At 30.2% G+C, this 23,623-nt stretch overlaps 7 protein-coding genes across 7 annotated transcripts; 2 read left to right on the top strand and 5 right to left on the bottom strand.

Annotated features, from left to right (window-relative positions):
* Positions 1-564: 564 nt before the first annotated feature.
* OCT59_013184 (uncharacterized protein) lies at positions 565-1,414 on the top strand (the record flags this gene model as incomplete). The annotated part of the gene is made up of 4 exons (XM_066140649.1): positions 565-774; positions 841-981; positions 1,067-1,323; positions 1,402-1,414. 4 exons carry the CDS (start codon positions 565-567, stop codon positions 1,412-1,414), a joined length of 621 nt encoding a protein of 206 aa, XP_066001513.1.
* A 419-nt stretch (positions 1,415-1,833) lies between these two features.
* On the bottom strand, positions 1,834-2,082 carry OCT59_013183 (uncharacterized protein; the record flags this gene model as incomplete). Its single annotated transcript, XM_066140648.1, has 1 exon — positions 1,834-2,082. The coding sequence occupies one exon, from the start codon at positions 2,080-2,082 to the stop codon at positions 1,834-1,836; it is 249 nt and encodes an 82-aa protein (XP_066001512.1).
* Positions 2,083-2,253: 171 nt separating this feature from the next.
* On the bottom strand, positions 2,254-3,297 carry OCT59_013182 (uncharacterized protein; the record flags this gene model as incomplete). The annotated part of the gene is made up of 3 exons (XM_066140647.1): positions 2,254-2,259; positions 2,334-2,564; positions 2,626-3,297. 3 exons carry the CDS (start codon positions 3,295-3,297, stop codon positions 2,254-2,256), a joined length of 909 nt encoding a protein of 302 aa, XP_066001511.1.
* A 3,192-nt stretch (positions 3,298-6,489) lies between these two features.
* Positions 6,490-7,481, top strand: OCT59_013181 (uncharacterized protein; the record flags this gene model as incomplete). Its single annotated transcript, XM_025317889.2, has 3 exons — positions 6,490-6,676; positions 6,877-6,969; positions 7,053-7,481. 3 exons carry the CDS (start codon positions 6,490-6,492, stop codon positions 7,337-7,339), a joined length of 567 nt encoding a protein of 188 aa, XP_025177394.1. The 3' UTR covers positions 7,340-7,481.
* A 3,692-nt stretch (positions 7,482-11,173) lies between these two features.
* Positions 11,174-11,488, bottom strand: OCT59_013180 (uncharacterized protein; the record flags this gene model as incomplete). Its single annotated transcript, XM_066140646.1, has 1 exon — positions 11,174-11,488. The coding sequence occupies one exon, from the start codon at positions 11,486-11,488 to the stop codon at positions 11,174-11,176; it is 315 nt and encodes a 104-aa protein (XP_066001510.1).
* Positions 11,489-12,118: 630 nt separating this feature from the next.
* Positions 12,119-13,216, bottom strand: OCT59_013179 (uncharacterized protein; the record flags this gene model as incomplete). The annotated part of the gene is made up of 4 exons (XM_066140645.1): positions 12,119-12,231; positions 12,311-12,485; positions 12,582-12,703; positions 12,904-13,216. The coding sequence occupies 4 exons, from the start codon at positions 13,214-13,216 to the stop codon at positions 12,119-12,121; spliced, it is 723 nt and encodes a 240-aa protein (XP_066001509.1).
* Positions 13,217-21,780: 8,564 nt separating this feature from the next.
* OCT59_013178 (uncharacterized protein) lies at positions 21,781-23,415 on the bottom strand (the record flags this gene model as incomplete). Its single annotated transcript, XM_025317890.2, has 5 exons — positions 21,781-22,010; positions 22,096-22,429; positions 22,505-22,602; positions 22,667-23,185; positions 23,367-23,415. 5 exons carry the CDS (start codon positions 23,413-23,415, stop codon positions 21,781-21,783), a joined length of 1,230 nt encoding a protein of 409 aa, XP_025177396.2.
* Between the last annotated feature and the right edge of the window lie 208 nt (positions 23,416-23,623).

Genomic DNA, 23,623 nt, shown 5'->3' with positions numbered 1-23,623 from the left:
AACTGGCCGGAGTTAACGTTAACGCTATCACGTGCAAGTGCATAACTCCTAAACTCGGGCCAGTTTGTACGTTAATATTGTACACCCCTACTGTACGTTAAGGACGCCCTATACGTTACACAAAGCGAACATAGGCTTAAATCGAAGCTACATGTGTCAGGAAGATCGCTGCAGAGCCAGAATTATGGTATTTAAAATACAGTTATAATTTTGGTAAAAATTTTAATTTTAGTCACGTGATATTATACAGCCAATCAGAATTTTGGAATAGTTTCGGCATTTCAGAATTATCACCGTTTTCAAAATGGTATGCGCAGTATCGATCATTTGATTAAAAAAAAAACCTGATTTTTTGCCGAATATTTTAAATCCAATATATGCGTCTAATGATACTTAAGATTTCCCAGCATTATTTGCACTAGTAGGTTCACCTACAGCTTTTTATAGAGTTATAGACTAAGTTATTACGTAATATTTGAAAGTTTTTTTCATTCAAAGTTTGCGATTATTCACTGATTATTGAGATTATTCAAATTTTTCAACTTTAGACATTGTTTTTTTCCAATGGCTCGTACTTTTAGTGAGGATCTGAAGTGGAGAATTATTTACCTTCATCATGATGGATATAGTCGAATAAAAATTGGCATATTATTACACATTAGCAAACGCACTGTTGATAATATTTTGCAAATATATGTACAATGGAGAACGGTAGTAAATCCATGGCAAAAACCACCAGGACGTCATAAAATACTAATTCAAAATGAAATGAAGGTAATTTATAAGTAAAATAGTGTATCAATTCACTTTTGAATATTACTAATTGTATTATCAATTTAGATATTACGAGAGTTAGTTAAGGACAAGGTGGATTGGTATTTAGACGAATTAGTAGGAGAACTTGAGCAACAAACAGGAAAGTTGGTTTCTATTCCAACTCTTTGGCGATCTTTAGTTTACTGTGGAATTAGTAGAAAGAAAGTATGTGCAAATTTATTATTTATTTATTTGTAGTTTTCTTTTTTTGTTATTTTTTTTGTAATTTATTTTTATTGTTTTTGTATAGTTACATCAAGCAGTTTATGAACAGAATGAACTTCTTAGAAGCATATTTATTGCAAAAGTTGGACGTGATTATAAACCTGAACAGCTTATATTTATGGATGAAGCTTTTAAAGATGAACGCACTTTATCTCGTAGATATGGTTATTCTTTAAAAAATACTTTTGCAATTAAAAAGAATGCATTTTCTTTACAAAATATTATTGCTGTAGACATCATGGAACGAAAGAAATTTTTAAAAATTTTGTTATTTCAAATGTGGTAAGTTTAGGAATTGTTATAATAATTATTATCTTACTTATTTTATCTGTAATATTTATTTTTTTTTTCTTGTATTAGGTTCCTCAAATGAATTCATATCCTGGTGAACAAAGTGTTCTTGTACTTGATAATGCGTGAATTCACCATGATCAAGATCTTGTAGAATATATTGAAGCATTTAGTGGTCATGTTGAGTTCTTACCTCTTATTCGCCAGATCTTAACTCAGTTAAAACTTGTTTTTTCATTATAAAATCATTTTTAAAGAAATACAGGGACTTTGTCCATTCATGTAATGATCCTAAATATCCTCTTTTAATAGCATGTTCTCAAATTACTCTGGAGACAGCTATGAAAGTTTTTAAGAATTCAATTTATATGTAATAGAACTTATAGATAAGAAATTTTGTAAAAACTAGAGTATATAGAAATTTTATTTTCATATTAGTCAAACTGTAAAATGTGAATTTATTATATTATAAATGAAAATATAACATGAATTTTCTTGAAATTATTTATAGCGTTTTGCTGCAGCTCTAAATGTTTTTCGCCACCCAATTTTATTTACGCCTAACTGGTCAAATTCTGCATTTGTAAGATCATTTATTTGATCTACAGTAATCCGTTCATTTTCAAATATATTTTTAAAATCAACTAATTCTTCTGTATTACCATTCGCACCCAATTTAGTAAAGAATTCGTTAAGAGAAGGAACTGCTAGCTTTGGAGAAAACAATGGTGTATTAGAAGTATTAACCATATTTGAATTTTATGCAAGTGAAATCATTTGAGGTGTCATAGTAAAAAAAATTGGTGTCATATTAGAGCTTGAAAGTGTTTCTGTAGGTGTGGGTGGCTTGAAATTTCCTTTCGTACTGCTAGATTGTGAGAAAATCAGCAAATTCGGTATTTGAGTATCATCTGTGGTTCCTCAAATCTAAAATAAAAAAAACTTATTAAAAAAATTATTAGTTTTTTAATTGGTCAATAATAATTTATAAACATAATTACAATTTCTTTTGCCCGGCATTGCAAGTGCATAGCTGTAAGTTTTATATGTCTTTCATCGCCAATAAAACATAATGCATCATGCTGATTGCATTTGTATTTCTCTCTCAATTCACAAATTATATGGCCTTCTAGTTGTAAAATTGTAGAAAAATTTTCTAATTTTGGTACTGCACTTTTTTTTTTATTCAACTTGATATTCTCACTTTCGGATTCTTCAGAATCTGAGATTTCCTAAAACAATAAAAATAAATAAAAAATAGTTTTCTGTATAAAGAAATATAAAGCAAATTACCTTTCTCTTTTGCCTTTTCTTTTTAAGAGAAACTATAATTGACATGTTCTTTTTTTTATCTACCAGTTTTTTGTAATCTGAGAGGAACTTTTTATAATCTTGTATGTCTTCTAATTGTGCTCCAACCCCTTCTGATTTTTCTGGCTTAAATGATACTGAATAATCAGAATGCATAATTTCTCTATCACCGGTTAATTTTCCAACATAATGGTGAATGTCTGCAAGTATATCATCTAATAATGAAGTCTCAATTTCTAACCATTTTGATGGTAATGATGGGTCAGCAAAAGGTTTTATGACCAAATTAAATGATATAGTAATTTGCTCAGTTTCAGATTTTTCGTCTACTTCAAATTCATGCTTAGTATTATCATTAGATTCATCTAAGATAATACAATCATCATTTGTTTTATTATTTTCTAAAGAATTTGAAGTGTCTTTAGTAATAATGGATTTTCTCTGCCTTTGAAAATAACTGTGACATGAAGAGCAAAGAGTAAAGTTGAACTTTGTAGTGAGATCCAAAGAATAGTTGAAACGAGTAACATTATCTTTGATATATTTATATTGTTTGGAAAATAATTCAGATGCAAAAACCTGAGAGTATGCAACCTTTACTTTGTTTGTCCTATTTTTTTTACTTGGTTTTATAGTTTTGTCACATGAGTACATTCTTTTCGAATACTTAATTCATCTCCACAGTATAAACATTTCTTACAGCCAAATATACTAATGAGATATTCTTTAAGTGTCATTATTCAAGTTGAAACACAATAAAACACGAAACTAAATTATTATAAAATCTAATAATTTAATTGGATAATGTTCACGTGATAACAATCCCCTGGTATTCTTAGCGGGTATTCATTTTTAATGCATGATCGATATTGCGCATACCATTTTGAAAACGGTGATAAGTATTTTTCCTAAATTAATTTTACCATTTCAGTTTCGGCAAATGGTAAAATTCCCTAATTTCGGGCGGCAGCTTTAGTATACTAACTGTTTTTTTTATTTTTTTTCAGTTTTCTTTAGATTTTTATTGAATTTTGGACTTTATCAGATGGTAGGTAAGTTTCAAACTTTTGAAACTTTAATTTTTTATTTAAAAAATTTATGGATTAAACTTTTATTGAGTCAGTAAGAATGGTGGATAGTGGGTAGTAGATGGTGAATAGTAAATGGTAGATAGTAGATAGATAAATATTAAATTTAATATGTAATTTTTAATATATAAAGCAAATTAATAGAATTTTAATACAAATTAACTAAATATACAAAAATCAGTAATAATTAGGTTAATTATTAACAACTGTCAATTTGTTTTTACTGATTTGTTACCAATTTTACTGATCAATTTGTTGACAAGTGGTAGGCATTATTACAGTGCAAATCGCCTATAAAAAATTAGTTGCCAATTTTTTTGATAATGATTGGTTAAGATCAGACTGACAATTTAAAATTTTGTTAAAATGGATTATTATGACTAGTGTATAGTATCTTATAACAAGAAAATCTATACCACAAAACTTTATATTCTTAATGATCCTTCTTCAAGGTATCCTAATCCTACTATTATTAAATAACTTCAATATTTACCATTAAAATATACAACACATCTTAAAAACATCATACCGTAATATCGATCTCCTTATATGAACAACTGTAAAAAATTTGATCTGTATTTTATCTTTCCATATTTTTTTTATAAATATATAAATTTCATGGAATTTATAGCTTTAAATCATAGAAATTTTCATCTCGCTAACATGAATATCTGTGAATGTATCATTTTCACAGAATTTTTAAGGAAGACATGGAGAAATAATGGAAATATTCAGATAAAAATTTTTATAGGGATAAAGAACAACCATGAAAATAATTGGTTATGTCATATTAAAAATTGTAACAAAAAGAAGAAACCTCTGCCTTCTTTACCACTAGATCTACATGGTAATCTGCATTTTTATTGCTAACTTTCAAAACATTAACCTTTTTGATTACACGATATGATGTCAGTTTGATGTCAGCTCATTACCACAATACAATTATGGAACAAACATGCCCTTAAACTATGACAGTGACATGTACAACATGCCACTTTACATATAGCTGATTTTACGACTAAAGCTAACAACAAATACATGATACATCATTTTGAAAGAAGATCAAGCTATCATCAATGCTCTGAATGTATTTCTAAGACGAACTCTGCCTCCAGATGATGCTTCTAAAATCATGATGAGTGATCCATCATACACTTCAGCAGTGTCCTGTGTCCCAATGTGACACTGTTATTTATCCACCAACTCTGGTACACAAATAATTACTAACCCACATTCAACAAAAAAACAATTACAGCCCTCTGACCACCAACCATTGAATCCTATGGGCTGAAGATTAAAATTCGTTATAGTGAGAAATTCACTATACTGAGGGTCATTTTATTATATATAGAAAAAATCTGTACCTGAACTTTTCTTCATTATAGCAAGTTATTCACTATATAAAAATTCACTATAGAGAGGGTGAACTGTATCTTGATTTAGACAAAAGAAAAATATGGATAAAATTGATTAGTTTGAACTCCTCTTGTTTTCTGTTCATGACTCTTTTTTATTGATTAATCTGGTTATGCCTGGGATTTGAATGAATAATAGGCTAGATGACTCCTATCCAGTGCCTTGGGGTTGGACAAACTCACATTAGTTTAGTTTTGTATCGTTATCTTTGTATTTCGTTCTACTAGCGTTTGCTTGTATTGCCAGATCTGATGTCTATATAACAAAAATAAAAATAAAATAAAAAAATATTTATGACATATGTTGTAAACTCGTAATGCCGAAATGGCGTAAGCACCTATAGTTTCAGCGTTTGTTTTTTCATTTTCACATCTAAAAACGCCGGAACTGCCAGTTTCGGCGTTTTTTTTTTCATTTTCACATCTAAAAACGCCGGAACTCAGTTTCGGCGTTTTTTTTTTCATTTTCACATCTAAAAGCGTCGGAACTATCAGTTTCGGCTTTTTTTTTCATTTTCACATCTAAAAGTGTCGGAACTATCAGTTTCGGCGTTTTTTTTTCATTTTCACATCTAAAAGCGCCGGAACTATCATTTTCACATCTAAAAATGGCGGAACTGCCAGTTTCGGCCAATGGTATTTTTTACGGTAATTACGTTTAACGTATTTCGAATTACGAATTACGTATTTATTTACGTATTCGAATTACGAATTACGCCGTATTTCGAATTACGAATAACAAATTATATATATTGCACTGTATGCGACTCCCTAGTATTCACCCCTGAAAAGTATATTTCTTGCTATGCAGATAATCATTTGAAGAGATGTATACTATTTCAAACGAACATGCGTACGTGAGTACGTGATATGCAAATATTTGGTGTCGATCACGTACTCGTAGTCACACTCGCCGTACCTGTAGTAATTAGCTATGGTGTCGGTGAAACGTTTGTCCGTGAAATAAATACCAGTGTAATTATTATTAATAGTAACATTAACCGTTATGTCGTATTTTGCGAAGAGGGAAGCGTAGGTTTTACAGACTAGAAACTGTAGAAGTTTCTACAGATGTGTTACCTACCGATCCTCATATTCTTACATCAGATTGTATGAAAATATAACTATAACGGTAATTTACGATAAACAAAAATATTCATAAATAATAAATAGATGCACAAAGTTATCTCTTTATGAACTTTGTACACCTTTTTATCCAGATAATCTGAACTTAATCTTATTGTTACGATTTGATCACCACTAAAGATGATCACCCAAGATTACACTATAAATTATCTCTCAATTCCAACTTTTTCAATTATTCATAAAGTTTTTTTTTTAATATGAATACTTCTAAAGTTTTTGCCGTTTTCTTTGTCCTTTTCTTCGTTTTAATCTCTTCCACAAATGCTCATTTTAGTATTATAAGCCCTCCATTTAGAGGACGTATAGGGGCTAATATGATACAATCTCCTTGCGGCGGCTTTAATGATGTAAACACCACTGCTATAACGGAATTTCCTCTTACAGGTGAGAATATCCTTTAGAAATTTTATTTCACACGACATTATAAATTATTTTAAGATAAAAACTTGTTAGTTTGGAAGTTTCCTTCTATTTTTTTTAAAAATGGCAACTAAAAAAAAATGAGTCAGTTTCACAATCTTGAACTTAATTTCATGTCGGTCCTATATTAATTATTGTATTTTTTTTCTTTTTATGTTATGTAGATGGTCAAGTAACTACCAGATTCGGAGATGGTAATGGTTTTATGATTATCAACTATGCTCCCACTTCCAATGATACTTTCCAACCTGTTTCAGGTATAATAAGTATTTCAATTTCAAATATTTGATTTCATTTTTACTTAAAGAAAAATACTAAATATATATTTTTTTTTTCACAGAGAATTTCACAGTTTTTGTTGCCGAAGGTGCTGAGGCAAAATATTTTGCTATAAAAGTTGACCTCTCTAAAGCTGGTGCCAAAGTTGGAGATCAAGGAGTACTTCAAGGTTTTTACTCGGGAGCGACCAATACGTTGTATGGATGTGCTGATATCAAAGTTGTAAATTTTGAAGTTATAGGTGGTGCTGCTAAAAGTGATAATAAATCCAGTGGAGCTTCTATTATTAGTACCTTTGAAGTCGTTTTCTTCACGACCATTTTAGCTACTTTTATCATTGCTCTTTGATTATAAGACTTTTTTTGTATATTTATTTATTTGTATAATTATACTCCAATCATTTTTTTTTATTCATTTTTTACTTGGCCGGCCGGCCCCTTTCTTACGTATTACTTTAAAAAAATATAATAAAGTTTTTACTTTGATTTTTTAAACGTGTTTTACAACTGAGTAGGGTTCCGCACGGATCGGATCGGATCGTATTTAGATAAGATTTGATCCGATCCGACATTCGAAAAAAAATTTTGATCCGAACTGAGTCGAATCGGATTATACTACAGCTGTTTTCATATTATTCGGGAAAATTTCGAACCCGACATCCGGTCCAGTATGGCGGATGTCGGACTGTCACGTTTGTTTATTTACATAAGGGTTCAAATCCAATACATAACCCCCCCCCCCTCTCTCTCTTTTTCAGTTTTTGGGAGTTTTTTTCAAACATATAATTTAGGTTAAAGTTAGAAGTAATTTTCTAATTAGGCCATAATTGTTAAGTGTTCAATTAATAGGTTATAACATTTAATTCGCGCCAAAATTAACAATAATTCTGGCTATTTTTTTTTTGTTAAATTCCTCCCCTCCCGGTAAATCATCTCAATCTTGTTATGTTAAACAATATATTGGATTAGTGTGGCCTAACGATAATAGATAAAATAGTTAAACGTAACTCGTTGATATAATTCATTGATTCATAAATCATAATTTCATATCATATATATATTTATTTTCCAAATATATATATATATATAAATATCTCAAACTGCATCTTTAACTTATAGTCCTAATATTTGTTTGATATGTTTTAGTTTGTATAACTTGTGCAAAAAATGGAAATAATTGTATTCGTGCACCAGTTTTTTTTAATAAAAAAATGCCGATTTATTAAAAAAAATCGGTATATCGGTTTTTTTTAATAATAAAAAAAACAGTTTTTTTTTAATAAAAATAAACCGATTTTATTAAATCAGCTTTTTTTATTGGGCTACCGGTTTTTTTTACAGCTGTTTTCATATTATTCAGGACAAAGTAAAATTTTGAACATCCTCAATGTCAGATTGTCACGTGAATAAAGATTTACTAACCTTTGGAAATTTTATTAATATATTTATATAGTGAATAGTGCCGATCTTATCCGGATTGTAGTAGGTACATTAGCAAACCATGCAAGAATCTATTGCTTTCTTATATTTTATATATCTATTTTTGTAATTGGTTTGTGAAGAGATCCTCTTGGTTTTTTATGAGTTTTGGGTGCACAAATACAATTATTTCCACTTTTCACACAGGTTATAGTTCTAATATTTGTCTGGTACCTTTGGTACCTCTTCAATCTGCTCTGATAGTTTTAACTGTCTATGAACTTCGTGAACAGGCGACGAATCAAATACAACAACAGCTGATACCTCTGATGACACTTCCTTATCATTCTATGGCTGTCCATCCACTATCGGGGGACTCTGTTCCAATATCGCAAGTCTGGCTTCAAGCTCTTTTCAGCTTTACGTTTGGTATTCTCCTCAATAATCTGTCTAACTTCACATTCTCGGCCTCAAGCTCAGGCATTCAAACAATTTGCATACACTTTCTAATGTAACACAATTGTAAAATGATCACGTGTTAGCGCATATAGAATAGGATCGACATTTATTTATACATGTGCACGTGATAAAGTGTACGCAAATGCCAAGCTCAGTGATACGCTGTCTCAATAATTCAAGCTCAGATGACATGATTGTAGTATGTTTTATTCGAAGGGAATTGTTCAATATATGTAATGATACTTGCATGAATACAAGGAAAAAAATTCATGTGATTTCAGCAACCTCAGGTCGTCCAAATTTTACCAAGAAAATTTTATTAAAATAGTTAGACTATTCTCCTGTAGTAGCAAAGCTACCAGGGAGCATTAATACATGCGAAAAATAAATACAAATGTTCGGGACTGTGCCCATGATACATGATATCTATGCTAGTCTCCTATACAATTATTTTTTCTTGATTATCTCTTCTATACGGCGCTTCTTAGTTGCAGGTTCCTCACTACCTAGTACTCTATTCTTTAATAAACCTACTATAACCTCTAAAATCCTCTTCACATTCATACGCAATTCTGTATTATCTTTGAGAGCGTCTTCTGTAAGTGAAATTCGATATTCGGTCCTGCTAGTACTATAGATGCTCTCGGTGCTATGAAGAATAAAGTACCAGTCGTGCCAGTACTGACTATACTATAGACATATTCATAATCGGGATCAAATGCCTCATCAACTTTTCATTTTTCTTGTTCATATTTATATTCATCTAGAGTGAAATAGAGAAGTAAATTAGCAATAGCCTATGATCAACCTGTAGCGAGCAGTGTAGTAGAATTTGTTACACTTACATCACAAGCACTTTGACATTGTAGTAAGTTTTGGCAGATACCTATAATCGCCTGATTTTGTTTGCCTTCGGTTATGCAAATTATTTCCTCCAACATTTCACTAATAATTGCATAGTCAATACGACCAGTGTTTTCTTTACCAATTATATTCGCCTGAGGTGTGATTACCAAGTCGCTGAGAATACTTACAGCTGTATGTAAGATTGTTGAAATGTACTCGCACCGCATAGCTTCGTTACTATCTACAACTGGAACCATATTTTTTATTCTACGGAGAATGTCGTCAATACATAGTTTAAATTCAGGGTGATTTCATTGATGGTGTGGATGGCTATATTATGATATGTGAGCTCGAAATATATAAAAAAGAATCCTTTAATCTGATGTTACTTATGTGGTATGAACTGTGGAATGCGAGTTATATTCCCATTAACAATCCCATATTTCTCCAGCACCTCACTCAACTCTTTCTTAGTCTTGTACGAAGAGAACGACCTCATCTTTTTCTCCTTACAGTCCTTAGCGAAGTCGGCAAAATTTTTCGCAGGCCCTCCTTTCATGCCATAATCTCTGAGTTCTTCTTTGGTCATATTGATAAAGGCACGACCATTAATCTCTTCATTTTCTAAGATTTTGATAGCCGGCTCGTTAAGTCCTAAATTCTCCTGTCCCTGCAAAAATTCTATAAGCTTGGCCATATCATATTTTTTAATTTCGTCTACCAACAAGCACCGTCTCATTTCCAGCAACAGATGGATTAAGCCGTGGAAGGAGTATCGGTGTATTAGCTTATAGTGTTACATTTTTATAGTGATATTAGGCTCCAGATATAAAATAGTGTTACGTTCTGGAGTGAGATAAAATTTATTTCTGGGCTAATATATGTTTTTATGTCGCACAGCCATTGCATCATTACACGTGACCCATTTCTCATATACCGGTACTTATTTATGAAATAAAAACATTGCCAGAACTTGGCTTATAATACATAAAAAATTGCGAATAGATCGCTACATGTTATAAGAAAATTATTCTGAGCCTAAGAGGGGCTGAGCAGGATCCTGGACAATTATAATTAAGGTCATATCTTCTATGCTAAAAATTTACCCTTGTCATCCTGAACTTACTTTTAAAGCTATAAATACAAAACTTTGTAATAATAATTGCCCTCCTATTATCTATAATTTTGTTACTTAAAAAGTAATATTTAATAATAGTAATTTTTATTTTTTTGTATATTACTATGTATACCAATAGTGAAAAAACGTATATTTTTTGCAAAATTTTGCCTGTGTAATGATAATTATCTCAAATTCTAATCAGTAGATTTACAAGATTTTGGTATTAAAAGATTCTTCTCTTCAAAAGAAACATTTTTTTCTATGGTAAAAAATAATATTAACTTAATAAAATTACATGTTAAAAGAAAAATAAAGTTTAAAACATAGTAAGATATGACCTCAATTATAATTATCCGGGGTCCTGGCTGAGCTATATATGACATGGTAATAGTCTGGTCGGGGTTGTTCATTAAAAGAAGTGGAAATCAAATCCTGCGGTTGCATAAGCGCCTCACTGGGGAAAACTTGATGACGAATATTGTTGAAGGGTGTCCCTAATCTGCTTTGAATTGTAGCTTCAAGTACGCTAACTGCTTGGTTCCTACCAACTGTAACTGTTTGCTGAACTCGATCGCATGGAAGAGAATTAAGTTCTCCACACGGAACAATAAGACAATGAAGAATGATATTGTCATTATCTGCATCAGAAGACATCTTGTTTTCCTAAATATAAGGCCCATGATGAGAAAAGACTCACTCTCGTACTGTACATATACAATACATACCTTAAAATTTTTGCGTAGAGTTGGCTGAACTTCTACATACCTCTACATGCTTTATATCTTGCTGGAAAAAAGATAAGGAGATATGATGCCAAGAGTTCTATGAAAGCACATGCAAATGGAATCTTCAAACCTTTTCACATGTAGATCTACTCGGCAAGACACATAGTTGGTTTTACGTCTGGTGATCTTGGAATTGCAAGTCCCTCAACCCTTCATAACATATGCTTTTGTCGGCGTTATTCCTTTATTAAGAGGGTCCTGTGTTGCGTGTAGACCTCCTTTCACATTTTTCTCACGTTTGTTCGGGAAAAAAACAAAAGAATAAAGGTTAATATGTTTTCTTTCGAATGTACTGTATATGCAAAATTAATATATTGCACAGATCTGTACATGTGATCATTTATTTTGTCACACAATATGTGGCCCAGCAAAAAATCCATTTTATAGTTTTGTGCGAAAAAAAAGTTTGTGAATTAACGTATCTCGAAGGCAAAATTCTCATATTTCAACCTTTAAACATTATGGCAAAGTGCTGTGATATTAATTATTATTACAAGCTTTATACATTTTGTTGAGCAGATGATACCTTTAAAAGCAATTCTGAACATGACAATCCTACATCCACCCAATAAATTGCTATATTTGGAGAAATATCAACTTTCAAATAATATGCTAAATAAAATAATCACAACAACTACTGGAAATAAAATATAAAATATTCAAATAAAGTATTCTTTATTATAGAACAAACCTATCATAACTATTTTTAATATAATAATTAGAAGTTGGATTCCACCAACAACCGCATTTAAAATAAGCATAAATGTTTTGATAGATTCATTGTCATTATGACCTTTATTTAAAACATCCATTAAGATATTAACAAGTGAAATGAGTGCAACTTTAATAATGTCGAGATTAAGCTCCTAATAAAAAGGAAGAATATAACGAAATTTACGATGAAAAAACTAGTTTGATTTAGTAAGACATCACTTAAATAGATATAGATTAAGTATACATACATTTTTTTCACGCTTCTCACAAATCGTTTCCAAATACAATGCTTTCAAACTTTCATCAGCCAATCTGTCATATTTGGTTTTCTGCCATGAAGGCAAAGTCTTGTATGTCATATTAGCGGTACCTGATTATCATAAAGAACAAAAAAGGTTTAGTCATAGCGTTACATAATATTAATCTAGTTAAGCGTCACGTTCAAGTTGACCAATCATGACGATGCAAAGGCTTACCTTGACGCTCATCTAAATTGGGTTAGTAGACCAAAAAAGGCAAAATTAGTCCGAATGTTCAAAGAGTTTCATTTCAGTAAGTTAAATTGCTTACCAGGCGAAGCAGTAATGAACAACAGAATATTCTTTGCAAAAGAATCTTTAACATTCATTTCATCAATATTGAATAGTCTTAAGACAGAAACAAGTTCACCTTTCTCATGTAGTTCTACTGTCTCATTTGAGTTGTCATTATTATAAGTTGCTTTGAGAGTGAGACTTGACAAAGCGAAAGTATTGAGTTTTGGAGCCATTTCGATTTTTATTTTTTTCTTGAGGTTATCCACATATTCAACTTCCTCTAATGAAACTTTAGTCCAGTTATCTTTAGGATTCTCAAGTTTAAACCAAACCTTTAGAGTTATCATATTGAGTTTTGTAACTAAAAAAAAAGAAAAATAATAAGAAACGAAATAGGCGATTTTACATTTATATTCATCAAATTATAAGTCTGAAGTATCACAAGCTTTTATTAAACTTTCTAACAAAAGTTTTTCATGTAAATATATAATAAAATTACACGTCATTATGAGATATCTGAGATATCTTGGTTATATTATATGGTATTTTAATTTAATATATATATATAAAGTATGCAATTGAAAATAATTGCCAATTTGCATAAGATTCTATTTTCTAAATAAATAAATCTATCCGCCGTAGTTATCATATATCAGATATGATCATTTTGATCATTTTGATCATTTATCATATATATAGTACTAGAATTTATTATAATCCAAATGCTTTTTATTATAAACAACACATAACTTTATTGATTATTTTTCAGATAAATAGCTAATGATAGAGATAGCAAATATAATGTATGATGCTATCAAAGAGGGAGGGAGTATGCGGATCCAAGGAGGACCCCGAACAATATATATATAGGTCAGATAAAAAATTCAAAATTTACTAAGGTCAATAAGCAAATATTTTTCATGTCTGCTAAGCAAACTTTTATCTAACCCATAAATTTTTTACACTACTAAGCAACTTATTTTATGACATATATATATTTATATATAATTTTTTTTATAAAATATGTATATAAAAAAAACTAAAAAAACAAAAATTTTTGAAATAATGTATGGATAAAGCTATTATTATTTTTTTGTAATATTATGGTGCCGGAACTCTATACTCAAAAATAAAATTGTGATAATTATAAATCTTTCAACACTTTAATAAAATAGAATTTCAAAGAAATAAACCGGTAACTTTGTTCTACAAGACAAGTACTATTAAATTACCGGTCAGATTTTCAAAAAAATATCTACATAAAAAGTTATAAGCGTTTGAAATTTGGTTATTTTTATATGATTGGCCCAAATTTGAAACAAAAAGTCACATAAATGCATTTATTTTATGAGAATTTACATAAATCATATTGATATTTAATTATTTTAAGGCTTAAAATGGCTTAAAATGTCCTTAATTTACTTAAAAGTCTAAATTCAACCCCATTTTAGCTTGATTGTTCTTAAATAAATACTACTTTCTGCTTTATTCTTTAGCCGATTTCCTTTTTTTCCTTTTTTGTACATGCTCGTATCTGTTTTTTCTATTTTTTGTCTAAAATTGTGAGTTTTTATTGGCTATTGTGCTTCTCACGTGATAAATTAAAAATTTGAAACATTTTTGAGTATAGAGTTCTGGCACCATACAACTTATAAATGTTTCTTATTAATATTTCGTATATCTGTTCTGTGACTTCAGAGCGTAATTTAGGCACTTTGGTCAAAGGAAACATCTAAAACCTTCTTAAGTAAAGTTGTTCAACAGTCTACTTACATATAAATTTTTATCATGATTGAATAGATATTTATGGATTTATTCATGTTTTTTGTAACACCACCAATACGCGGAATTTTTATTTTTAAAATTTACTGTAAAATTAGGACCCCAGTTATCTAATATAAAGGTCATAATGGACTTTTGGCCAAAAACACCCCTTTTTGCTGAAACTCAAAAAATCGTTTTTTGTAAATATCTCAGCATCCAGTAATTCAATTTTAATGAACTTTTTTTTATTTTGTAGCCCTCATTTAGCTCTACAATTTAAAAAAAAGTTCATCAAAATTGGACCACTGGATGCCGAGATATTTACAAAAAACGATTTTTTGAGCCCCTGAAAAATGGGCCAATCTGCCGAAAGTGTGACTTATGACCTGTTTTGGAGATATCCGGGGTCCTGTAAAATTTGTCAAAAAAAATATTTTTAAAAAATTTTCTAAGTAAAAATGAAATAACTTTTATTGATTATTACAAAAATTATAGTGTAAAATTATAAAAAAACAGCAAAACACTTATTTTTCTTGCTCTTATTTTAAATATATATTTTTTAAATGTTACACAGACGCGTATATGATTTATGATTGCACGTCTGAAATGTGTACCAGGTTGACGGCGCAGTGTAGCGCAGTAATTTCAAAAAGATTTAAGTTAAAGATTTTCTTTTTAATGTAAAGCTTTCAAATTTACACATTAGATGTATTTTCATCTGTTTTACAAAATTCACTTATAAATGGAAGGAGGTTTTGGAAGTAGATTTTGACTTTAGTATATAACAACCGATTTTATCGTCTTTGCCGATCATTTCCAAAATTGGATTTGTCGAAAGAACAGTTTTTGTTAAATAACTCGAAAATGGCCTTCTAAACCACCTGTATATGCTTTAAGTAAATTTGCAGAGCGGACAAAAATACACCTAATACAGGAATTTAAAGGTTTTATTTTAAATAAAAAAAATTGCAATTTAATTTTTTTGGAAAAAACCGCTGTGCCACACTGCGCCATCAACCTGGCACACATTTCAGACATGCTTTATAATTTTAATGTTACACGAACACGTATTTGTTTTATCAAAAACACGTTACATGATCACGTCTAAAAATGCTCCCTGTATTACGTATACAATTAACTTATTCTTTGTATTAAAAATAGTAAATTTTTTTTATACAAACATGTTTATAACTTTGTTTACATATTTTATTAGATTTTTTTAATGTGAAAATGTAAATATATATTATATTATATATATATATTAAAAAATTCTATCCTGCTATGCAAATATATATCTGACTATTAATAATTTAATACTCGCTACGCATAATTATATCTGACTATTTAAAAATTATGTTATCAAATAAGCAATAATAAATCTCACATAGGAAAAATTTCTATATGTTGGTTAAGCAAACTCAAAACCTACCTTTATATATATTGTTCGGGGTCCTATCCAAGGCCATTTAATGTGAGTTCCAGCATCAATTGCTCTCTCACATTTACAAAAAACATCTACAGCTAATTTATTTCTATCGCTACTACACTAGATTTCCAAAATAAATTATCCCACCCATATCTATAGAAGTTTTGTCTATCTATAATATCTCTTACACCTGTGCAGATTAAATAAAATAACAAAAAACCTTCTCCAGGATTGAGTAATTTTGAACCTACAGAAACCTACAGAATAGTTACGGAAGTATTAGCAACTGAGGTAAAAAAATAATACAATAACGATTTACACTTACCATCACGATTCATTTCCATTCTGCCTCATACACAAGATATTTATTGCTTAATTTTTCTGCGTTATCGCTGGCGCAAAGTTTTAGGAATTTGGCACGTGAAGATGCTTAATTTTTTGAAAATTCTTTTTTAATTACATCGCATTTTTTTTACAAAAATAATAAAAATAATATAAATTTCAAAAAAAAGAAAGGTGTCACTTAAAAGAGCCCATTTTTATGAACAATTTGATATAAAAATTATTGTGGTTGTGATTTTTACTATGAAGTTAAACCTAGAGGTAAGTCAAAGCTTTAGGATTTGATGTTTATTAGTGTGGATTTTTCACTCTGTAATATTTGATGATCATCAACCTATAGATTTATTTTTATTCTTTTATTTTTTTTATTGTATTTTGCCATCTTCAAAAGTAATTCGACTTGGTCATGTGTTCAAGAACTAGAATACGTTCCTGAGACAATAATGTGATGTGTTGACAACTCCGAGTAGCTGATAGTGGATATAAACTAAAAGAAAAAACAATAAAAACAATAAAAACAACAATAAAAAGATATTAATTGTATAAATGAAATCAATAAGAATAAAAAAGCAAATCTGAGATATAGAATGAAGCGCAAGACAATAATTCAAATATTTTTTATTAGTTTATGTTCAATCATTATCATTTAGTTCAATTAACTACATCCCCTTTACTCTTACATGTTATTGCCATAATGTTTAGTCTTTTAGTAACATATTGGTTTATTTCGAGATTAAATTATTTTATGCTAGTGATTAAACTTCTTTGGCTGTTGATGAATTTTGAAGGATGATAGATAAAAAACAACACCACTCGCAGCAATTCTCTCTTAGATTAATGAACATGCAGTCTCAAGTGAGATAATCATTTCACCAGCCAGGTTATAAATGATACAGTGCAGTACCTCTATAATAGGTACCCCTTATATCTTGTGATTTAATGGTCAGAATTTTATAAAATTTTAAAATTAAATAGCCTTTAAAAAGATAAATACATTAAGCAAATAAAAAAAATTTCTCAAATTTTTTTGCTGACATAATACAAAATCACATGACTTAAAATAAATTTGATTGGCTAATGCAATACTTAATGTTAATTAGAATTACAGTCAGCCCCCTCTAAAATCACACCCTTCGGGACTACTTTATGATGTGATTATATGTGAGTGTGCTTATATTTATATAGTCACATATATATAAAAATTTTGAACCATGTGACTATATATAAATTTTTAATATTTCGTCAATTTTATAATTACACGAAACATAATCACGAAAAAATACATTTGCAAGGACCCCAGATATCTCCAAAACAGGTCATAAGTCACACTTTTGGCAGATTGGCACATTTTTCAGGGGCTCAAAAAATCGTTTTTTGTAAATATCTCGGCATCCAGTGGTCCAATTTTGATGAACTTTTTTTTAAATTGTAGAGCTAAATGAGGGCTACAAAATAAAAAAAAGTTCATTAAAATTGAATTACTGGATGCTGAGATATATACAAAAAACGATTTTTTGAGTTTCAGCAAAAAGGGGTGTTTTCGGCCAAAAGTCCATTATGACCTTTATATTAGATATCCGGGGTCCTCATTTGCATTTGCGTAATGAACATTTTTTATTACTATTATACTGTATATTACTATTATATTACCTATTATTAATATTCCTAAATTATAATATTATATTACAACAAAAACATATCAAGAGTGCTTTGTTTTTTCGAATTTATTTCTTTAATTCTAGCAATTCTCAAATATTTTCGAAAAATACGCAAATCATCAATGTTAAATTCTGGATCGTTTTGCTGCTCAAAATAATTGATAAAAATTTTTAGTGCATCAACTCCTTGTTTTTCTGATACCAATAATATTTCTTCATCAGAATCATCATCATCACTTTCGTCATTTTCATTCTGCAACAAATTAATAATTTGTTCATCATTGAGTTGTTCTTCAGTTGGAATATCTTGATCAAGCATCTAGAGATATTCTCGTAATTCATCAACTTCTGGCAAACAATCAATATTAATTCCGTCTAATTCATCTGATTCATCTATTTCAAAATCTTGCATATTACTATCATCCACAAGAAAATCAGAAGCCGGAAGTATACCTGTCTTTTTCCAACAATTCTGGATGGTTGTTGGAGTGACGTCTTCCCACGCTTCAGCTATATAGTTAATGGCTTCCTTAATATTTAATTTATTTCTAATAAAATTGATATTATTAAAAATTAATTAATGATTAAATAAGTTTCATAAATAATTAAATTTACCTTTTTTGATCTATTCCATTATCAAATTGTTGAATCAGATGCTTACAAAATTCTTGCTTATACTTGGATTTAAAGCTGTGGATAATTCCGGCATCCATTGGCTGAAGGTGAGCAGTTGTGTTTGGAGGAAGATAAATAAGCTTAATATTAGTGAGTTTAATATTAGGCTTTTTTTTTGTCACTTTTTTTTTAGATTTTGTTCTACTTTGAGCTGAATGGGAAGACTCTGCAACATTTTCTTCATTATCCTCACTTAAATCAGAACTGTCTTCATCAAATGTTTTTGGATTAAAGTGAGATCCTGCATTATCAATGAGGAGTAAAATTTTTCGATCCATTACACGAAACCAGTTATCAAGATGGTGAAGCCATTCAACAAAAATATCTGATCTCATCCATGCTTTGGAATTAGCACGATAAGTTACAGGAAGAGATGTCCTATTGATATTTTTAAAGCAGCGAGGATTATTTGCCTTTCCAATTACAAGTGGTGGAAATTTGTGAGAACCTGTAGAATTGCTACATAAAAGAACTGAAAGGCAGCTCTTATCCTAAATTATAATTATAAATATTTTAAATTTAATAATAAAAATAAATAAAATGTAAAAACAAAATAAATTAATACAAATTTCTACCTGTTTTCATTCAGAAATTTTACCTGAACCAAGAGTATGATTTGGTTCCATCCAAAAAAATAGTCCTGTTTCATCCGCATTGTAAATATCTTCCTCATTATATTTAGCCAAAAGAGTACGTAAACGTAGACGTTCTTCTGGGAGAGTTTCAAGTGGTGCACTGTTAGCTTCTCCTGAAAAATTGACTTTTTGAAGACCATTTCGCACTTTAAACCTATAAACCCAGCCATTAGTACACTTTAACTGATCTTCTATATTTAACATTTTGGCAAATTCTTTTCCTTTTTGCTGTAATATCATATCAGTTAAAGGCAATCCAGCAGCTGTTGCTTGTGAAGTCCAAATTTGCATAGCTTTATCAAGTTCTGGAAATTGAACAGAACGATGGCGAAAGATATGTGGAGTTTGTGAAGTAGATAAAACAGCTAGCCACTTTTCACGCTCTTTCCATATTTTATTAATGGTTGTTCTATCAACACCAAAATTTTGATATTTTGTATTAAAAAATGTGGCAACGTCACCTTGATTTACATTTGGGTTTGCTACTATATATTCACAAATTTCTTTTTTGACTTCAACACTAATAGCAGTTCGAGTACTTCTTGGTTTTTCTAAACGGATAGGTGGCATAATAAGTAAAAAACTGCACAAACTGCGCAAATTACGTGTACAGTGTACTGCGTGTACTGCGCGTACATTTTATAGATAATCAAGTCGCACGAAATAATGTCAAATCACATGTTTTACAGTGATTATATAGGGAGAAAATTTTTATGTGATTATATGGAAGGCAAATTTATTATATTTATTATAACATCGGGACTAATAATTGATGTGATTATATTTTTATTATATGCGTGATTGTAAAGAAGGTGTTTTTATAAATCAAAAATCAGTACTAATACAAAATGTAACTAAGGGAAGGGTGTGACTATATATGAGGTGACTGTAAAGGGGGCTGACTGTATACATAATTTTTTATATATAATTTATTATTTATTATAATTACAGTCGACCCCCTATATAGTCACCCATGTATAATCACAACATATAAAATTCCTCTTTATAAGCACACCATATTTTGGCCCAATGTACTAATAAATATATTAGAAAAACCTTCTCTATAGTCACAACATATGACTTTTTTTATAATCACATCCTTTTTTTTCGGTTCCAAGGGGTGTGACTATAAAGGGGGCTGACTGTATTTAAAAGTAATTTGATTAAGTATATCATCAGAAACTTTTCTATAGAATTTATATTTTTTTTAGCAAGTTTTCCTGTAATTCCTTTTTGAGAAATAAGCATAATATAATTTGTAATAAATAAAAACTACCAAAATTTTTTTTAATTTTTTTTCAAAATTTTTTTAACAAAGCATGGGTAAGTTTATAAGCTAAAATGATTTATTTTAATAAGCACTATCAAATGATTATTTTTTTTTATGTTACACAAAAATCACTTATTCTCAAAATTTTCCCATCATAATAAATTACCCGAACTTCAAACTTATGTAACACTAGCAAAATTCATTATTTTTTAATCTAATCTGATAAGTTTAAAAGCTCTTGATATGCTTTATTAAAATTATCGGTTAGAATTTTAAAATATTATTTTTTGCTAATGTGACATCTTTTTGAAAATGTCACATTATGACTATAAAATTGGGTCGGTTATAGAGGTACCGCACTGTAAGTCGGATTTAGTGAAACATCTTATAAAAAACGTTCCTTAAACCTGCACGACGAATGGTGCCACAGAACCCTGCCTTTGTACCTAATTATGCAAATTCATTGAACGAAGGTACTTATGTCTCAAATGTGACAGTACTATTGATTCAAGCAATGTTAAAAAAATCTCCCCCATAGAAATAATCTGCTCCAAATTTAAATATTCTAATTTAGTAAGTTGAATTCTTCCTTCATCGTCAGCAATTCAAGAATTCTTCATTGTCGGCAATTCAACAATTTGACGAAGAATTCTTCGTCGTCGGCAATTCAACAATTTGACGAAGAATTCTTCATCGTCGGCAATTCAACAATTTGATGAAGAATTCTTCATCGTCAGCAAAAATTCTTCATTTATTACCACGTAAATATCTGAGACATTGTAGCATTAAGAGGGCATCCGTTTCTCATAGTTCCTATCATTTTTTCCCAGATATGGGTGTCAGAATGTTGCAAGCAAGGATAGGAAAGGTGATGGTAAAGCAGGGAGACGGTCATCATTTTAGTTGATAATTATTTAATTATATATTAAAATCAAATCAAATTTGATCAAAGTGAAATGTCAAATACCTTTTATTGATAACATCTTTATTACTATCAATAAACATCAAACAATATATTAACAATACATTAAATCGCGTTACTAGATTAATTATTACTAATTTTAAACAATAATAAATCATGTAAGAATATTATCAACGTGATACCGGTGAAGTAATTACCATTCCTAAATATATTAAAACTTTATTGACAACTGCGATGACGCTTTCCACTAACCAACGAATTCTTCTGCTCTTCAAGAAGCCCCTTGATTTGCAATAACAATTTGCTTACAGGCTCACGAATATCACCACGGCTTAATGATACTTTGTTAATTGGTATTGGGTCAGGTATCGGTAAACATACACGGACCTCAACGTTCCCACCATTACTGTTACTTTTTAGTATGACTTTTGTCATTATCCATTCGATACCTGGAGTTAGGAATATCAAAGAAGTTAGTATATTCACGCATTTCTCCATTTTGAATCTTTTTTTGGTTTTGTTTCATTAGCATACCAGTTGAAATAATGCAAAACATTTCTTCGTCGTATAAATCAGCATCATCGTAGCTACGTTTAAGTTTATTGCGTTGCATAGATGCATGCGCTTGGACGGTACTCTGTCCAATTCCATGGCTAATAACATTTCCTTTTGCTTCAGTCACGTGGATAATAATATCTCCTATCCTTATAATCCAGTCAATGAGCCCTTTGCCGTATCTCCCAGAAACTTCGTATTCAGAAAAAATCTTTACGTCACCATCGAATGATGATGCTACAGCATAGATAATTGATGAAATAAATACACGACGGGAAGGCTCATTTATGTCACAGGTGATATGTGGGGATGCCTTATGGTATCTCAAAATATTCGTAATCACATTATCTAAAAGGTTCCTTTATATATTAGCATTGTGAACTAATACTTCTGTCGGCAAATTATAGTAATCATTGACTTGCAAACCGAAAAGAGTTCTCATCTTTGAATAAGTATACGAACTAAACTGTTGTTGCGCTTGTTGCGCTGTTAATTGTAAAAGTTTAATGAATATCTGACGAACCAAATAAATTTATGAACAACAACTCACGTGTATCTACGACTATTTTCAAATCCATTTTAGGTGCAGGAGTCCAAATAATACTAGCTAAATCCTCATCGGTAGATATATGAATGGTTTTACTTGAACTAGATTTCGATTTCGTACCAAATCTTTTGCCAACAACACGACTTATGACAAGATGTTCGGATTCTGTCCAATCGGGAAACGTAAAATATTCACAGAGTCTTTTCTTCAAACCTGCCAAAGTCACCATTTCTCGGGTAACTGTCCATTGAAAAGTTATTTTGTTATTACGGTTGCCGTAAGATGCAGTGCAATGAACCTCTTTGCTGTCTTCAATTAGCGGTTGAACAATAATGTGCAGGTTCTTTTTAACGGGTTTTTTGGAATCGTCATCAAAGTGTTCTGATATGTCATCAAATGGTGATAACTCAACACCACCAAGCTCCTCCTTAATGTTGACGCTAAAATTACTGACGGCGGTTAATTCAGGACTCTGTTGTTTGATAGGAATTCCTACTTTCCATAGCTTAAGCCTGTCTGCGTCTATACCAGCAAAGCAATTTTGATTTTTCGCCTTGATAACTCTCTTTAGTTCAAAAATAGATTTATCCTTATCAATCTTAACTGAGAATTTTTTTGAGAGTTTATCTCCTTTGACAAGGCATAAAAGTTTGATACTTATATAGTATTTTTTGCGAAATATTATTGGTGCAAACGTGCAAACTGGTGTATTGCGAGAATAAGAGTAAATCCTGGTAGATCATATGAATCATGGAACTTGGAAGCAACTAAAAAATTCCCAATATCTAGTAATATGAATATAGTTAGTAGAAATTAGGTCACGCCTAGAATTGTCAATATGAGGTCGGAAAATTCCGCTAGGGGGTTGGGTGTTAACTTTTGTATCGTTTTACTCACTATTTGTAATGGTAGGGAATTAAGGGAATTCTCTTGTTACCCCCCAGTCTACGTCTATATTTA

The sequence above is a fragment of the Rhizophagus irregularis genome, chromosome 20 (genome assembly GCF_026210795.1).
Source record: "Rhizophagus irregularis chromosome 20, complete sequence".
Classification (NCBI taxonomy): domain Eukaryota; kingdom Fungi; phylum Glomeromycota; class Glomeromycetes; order Glomerales; family Glomeraceae; genus Rhizophagus; species Rhizophagus irregularis.
The sequence above is the reverse complement of the archived record's forward strand: the minus strand, read 5'-3'. Positions and strand labels throughout refer to the sequence as shown.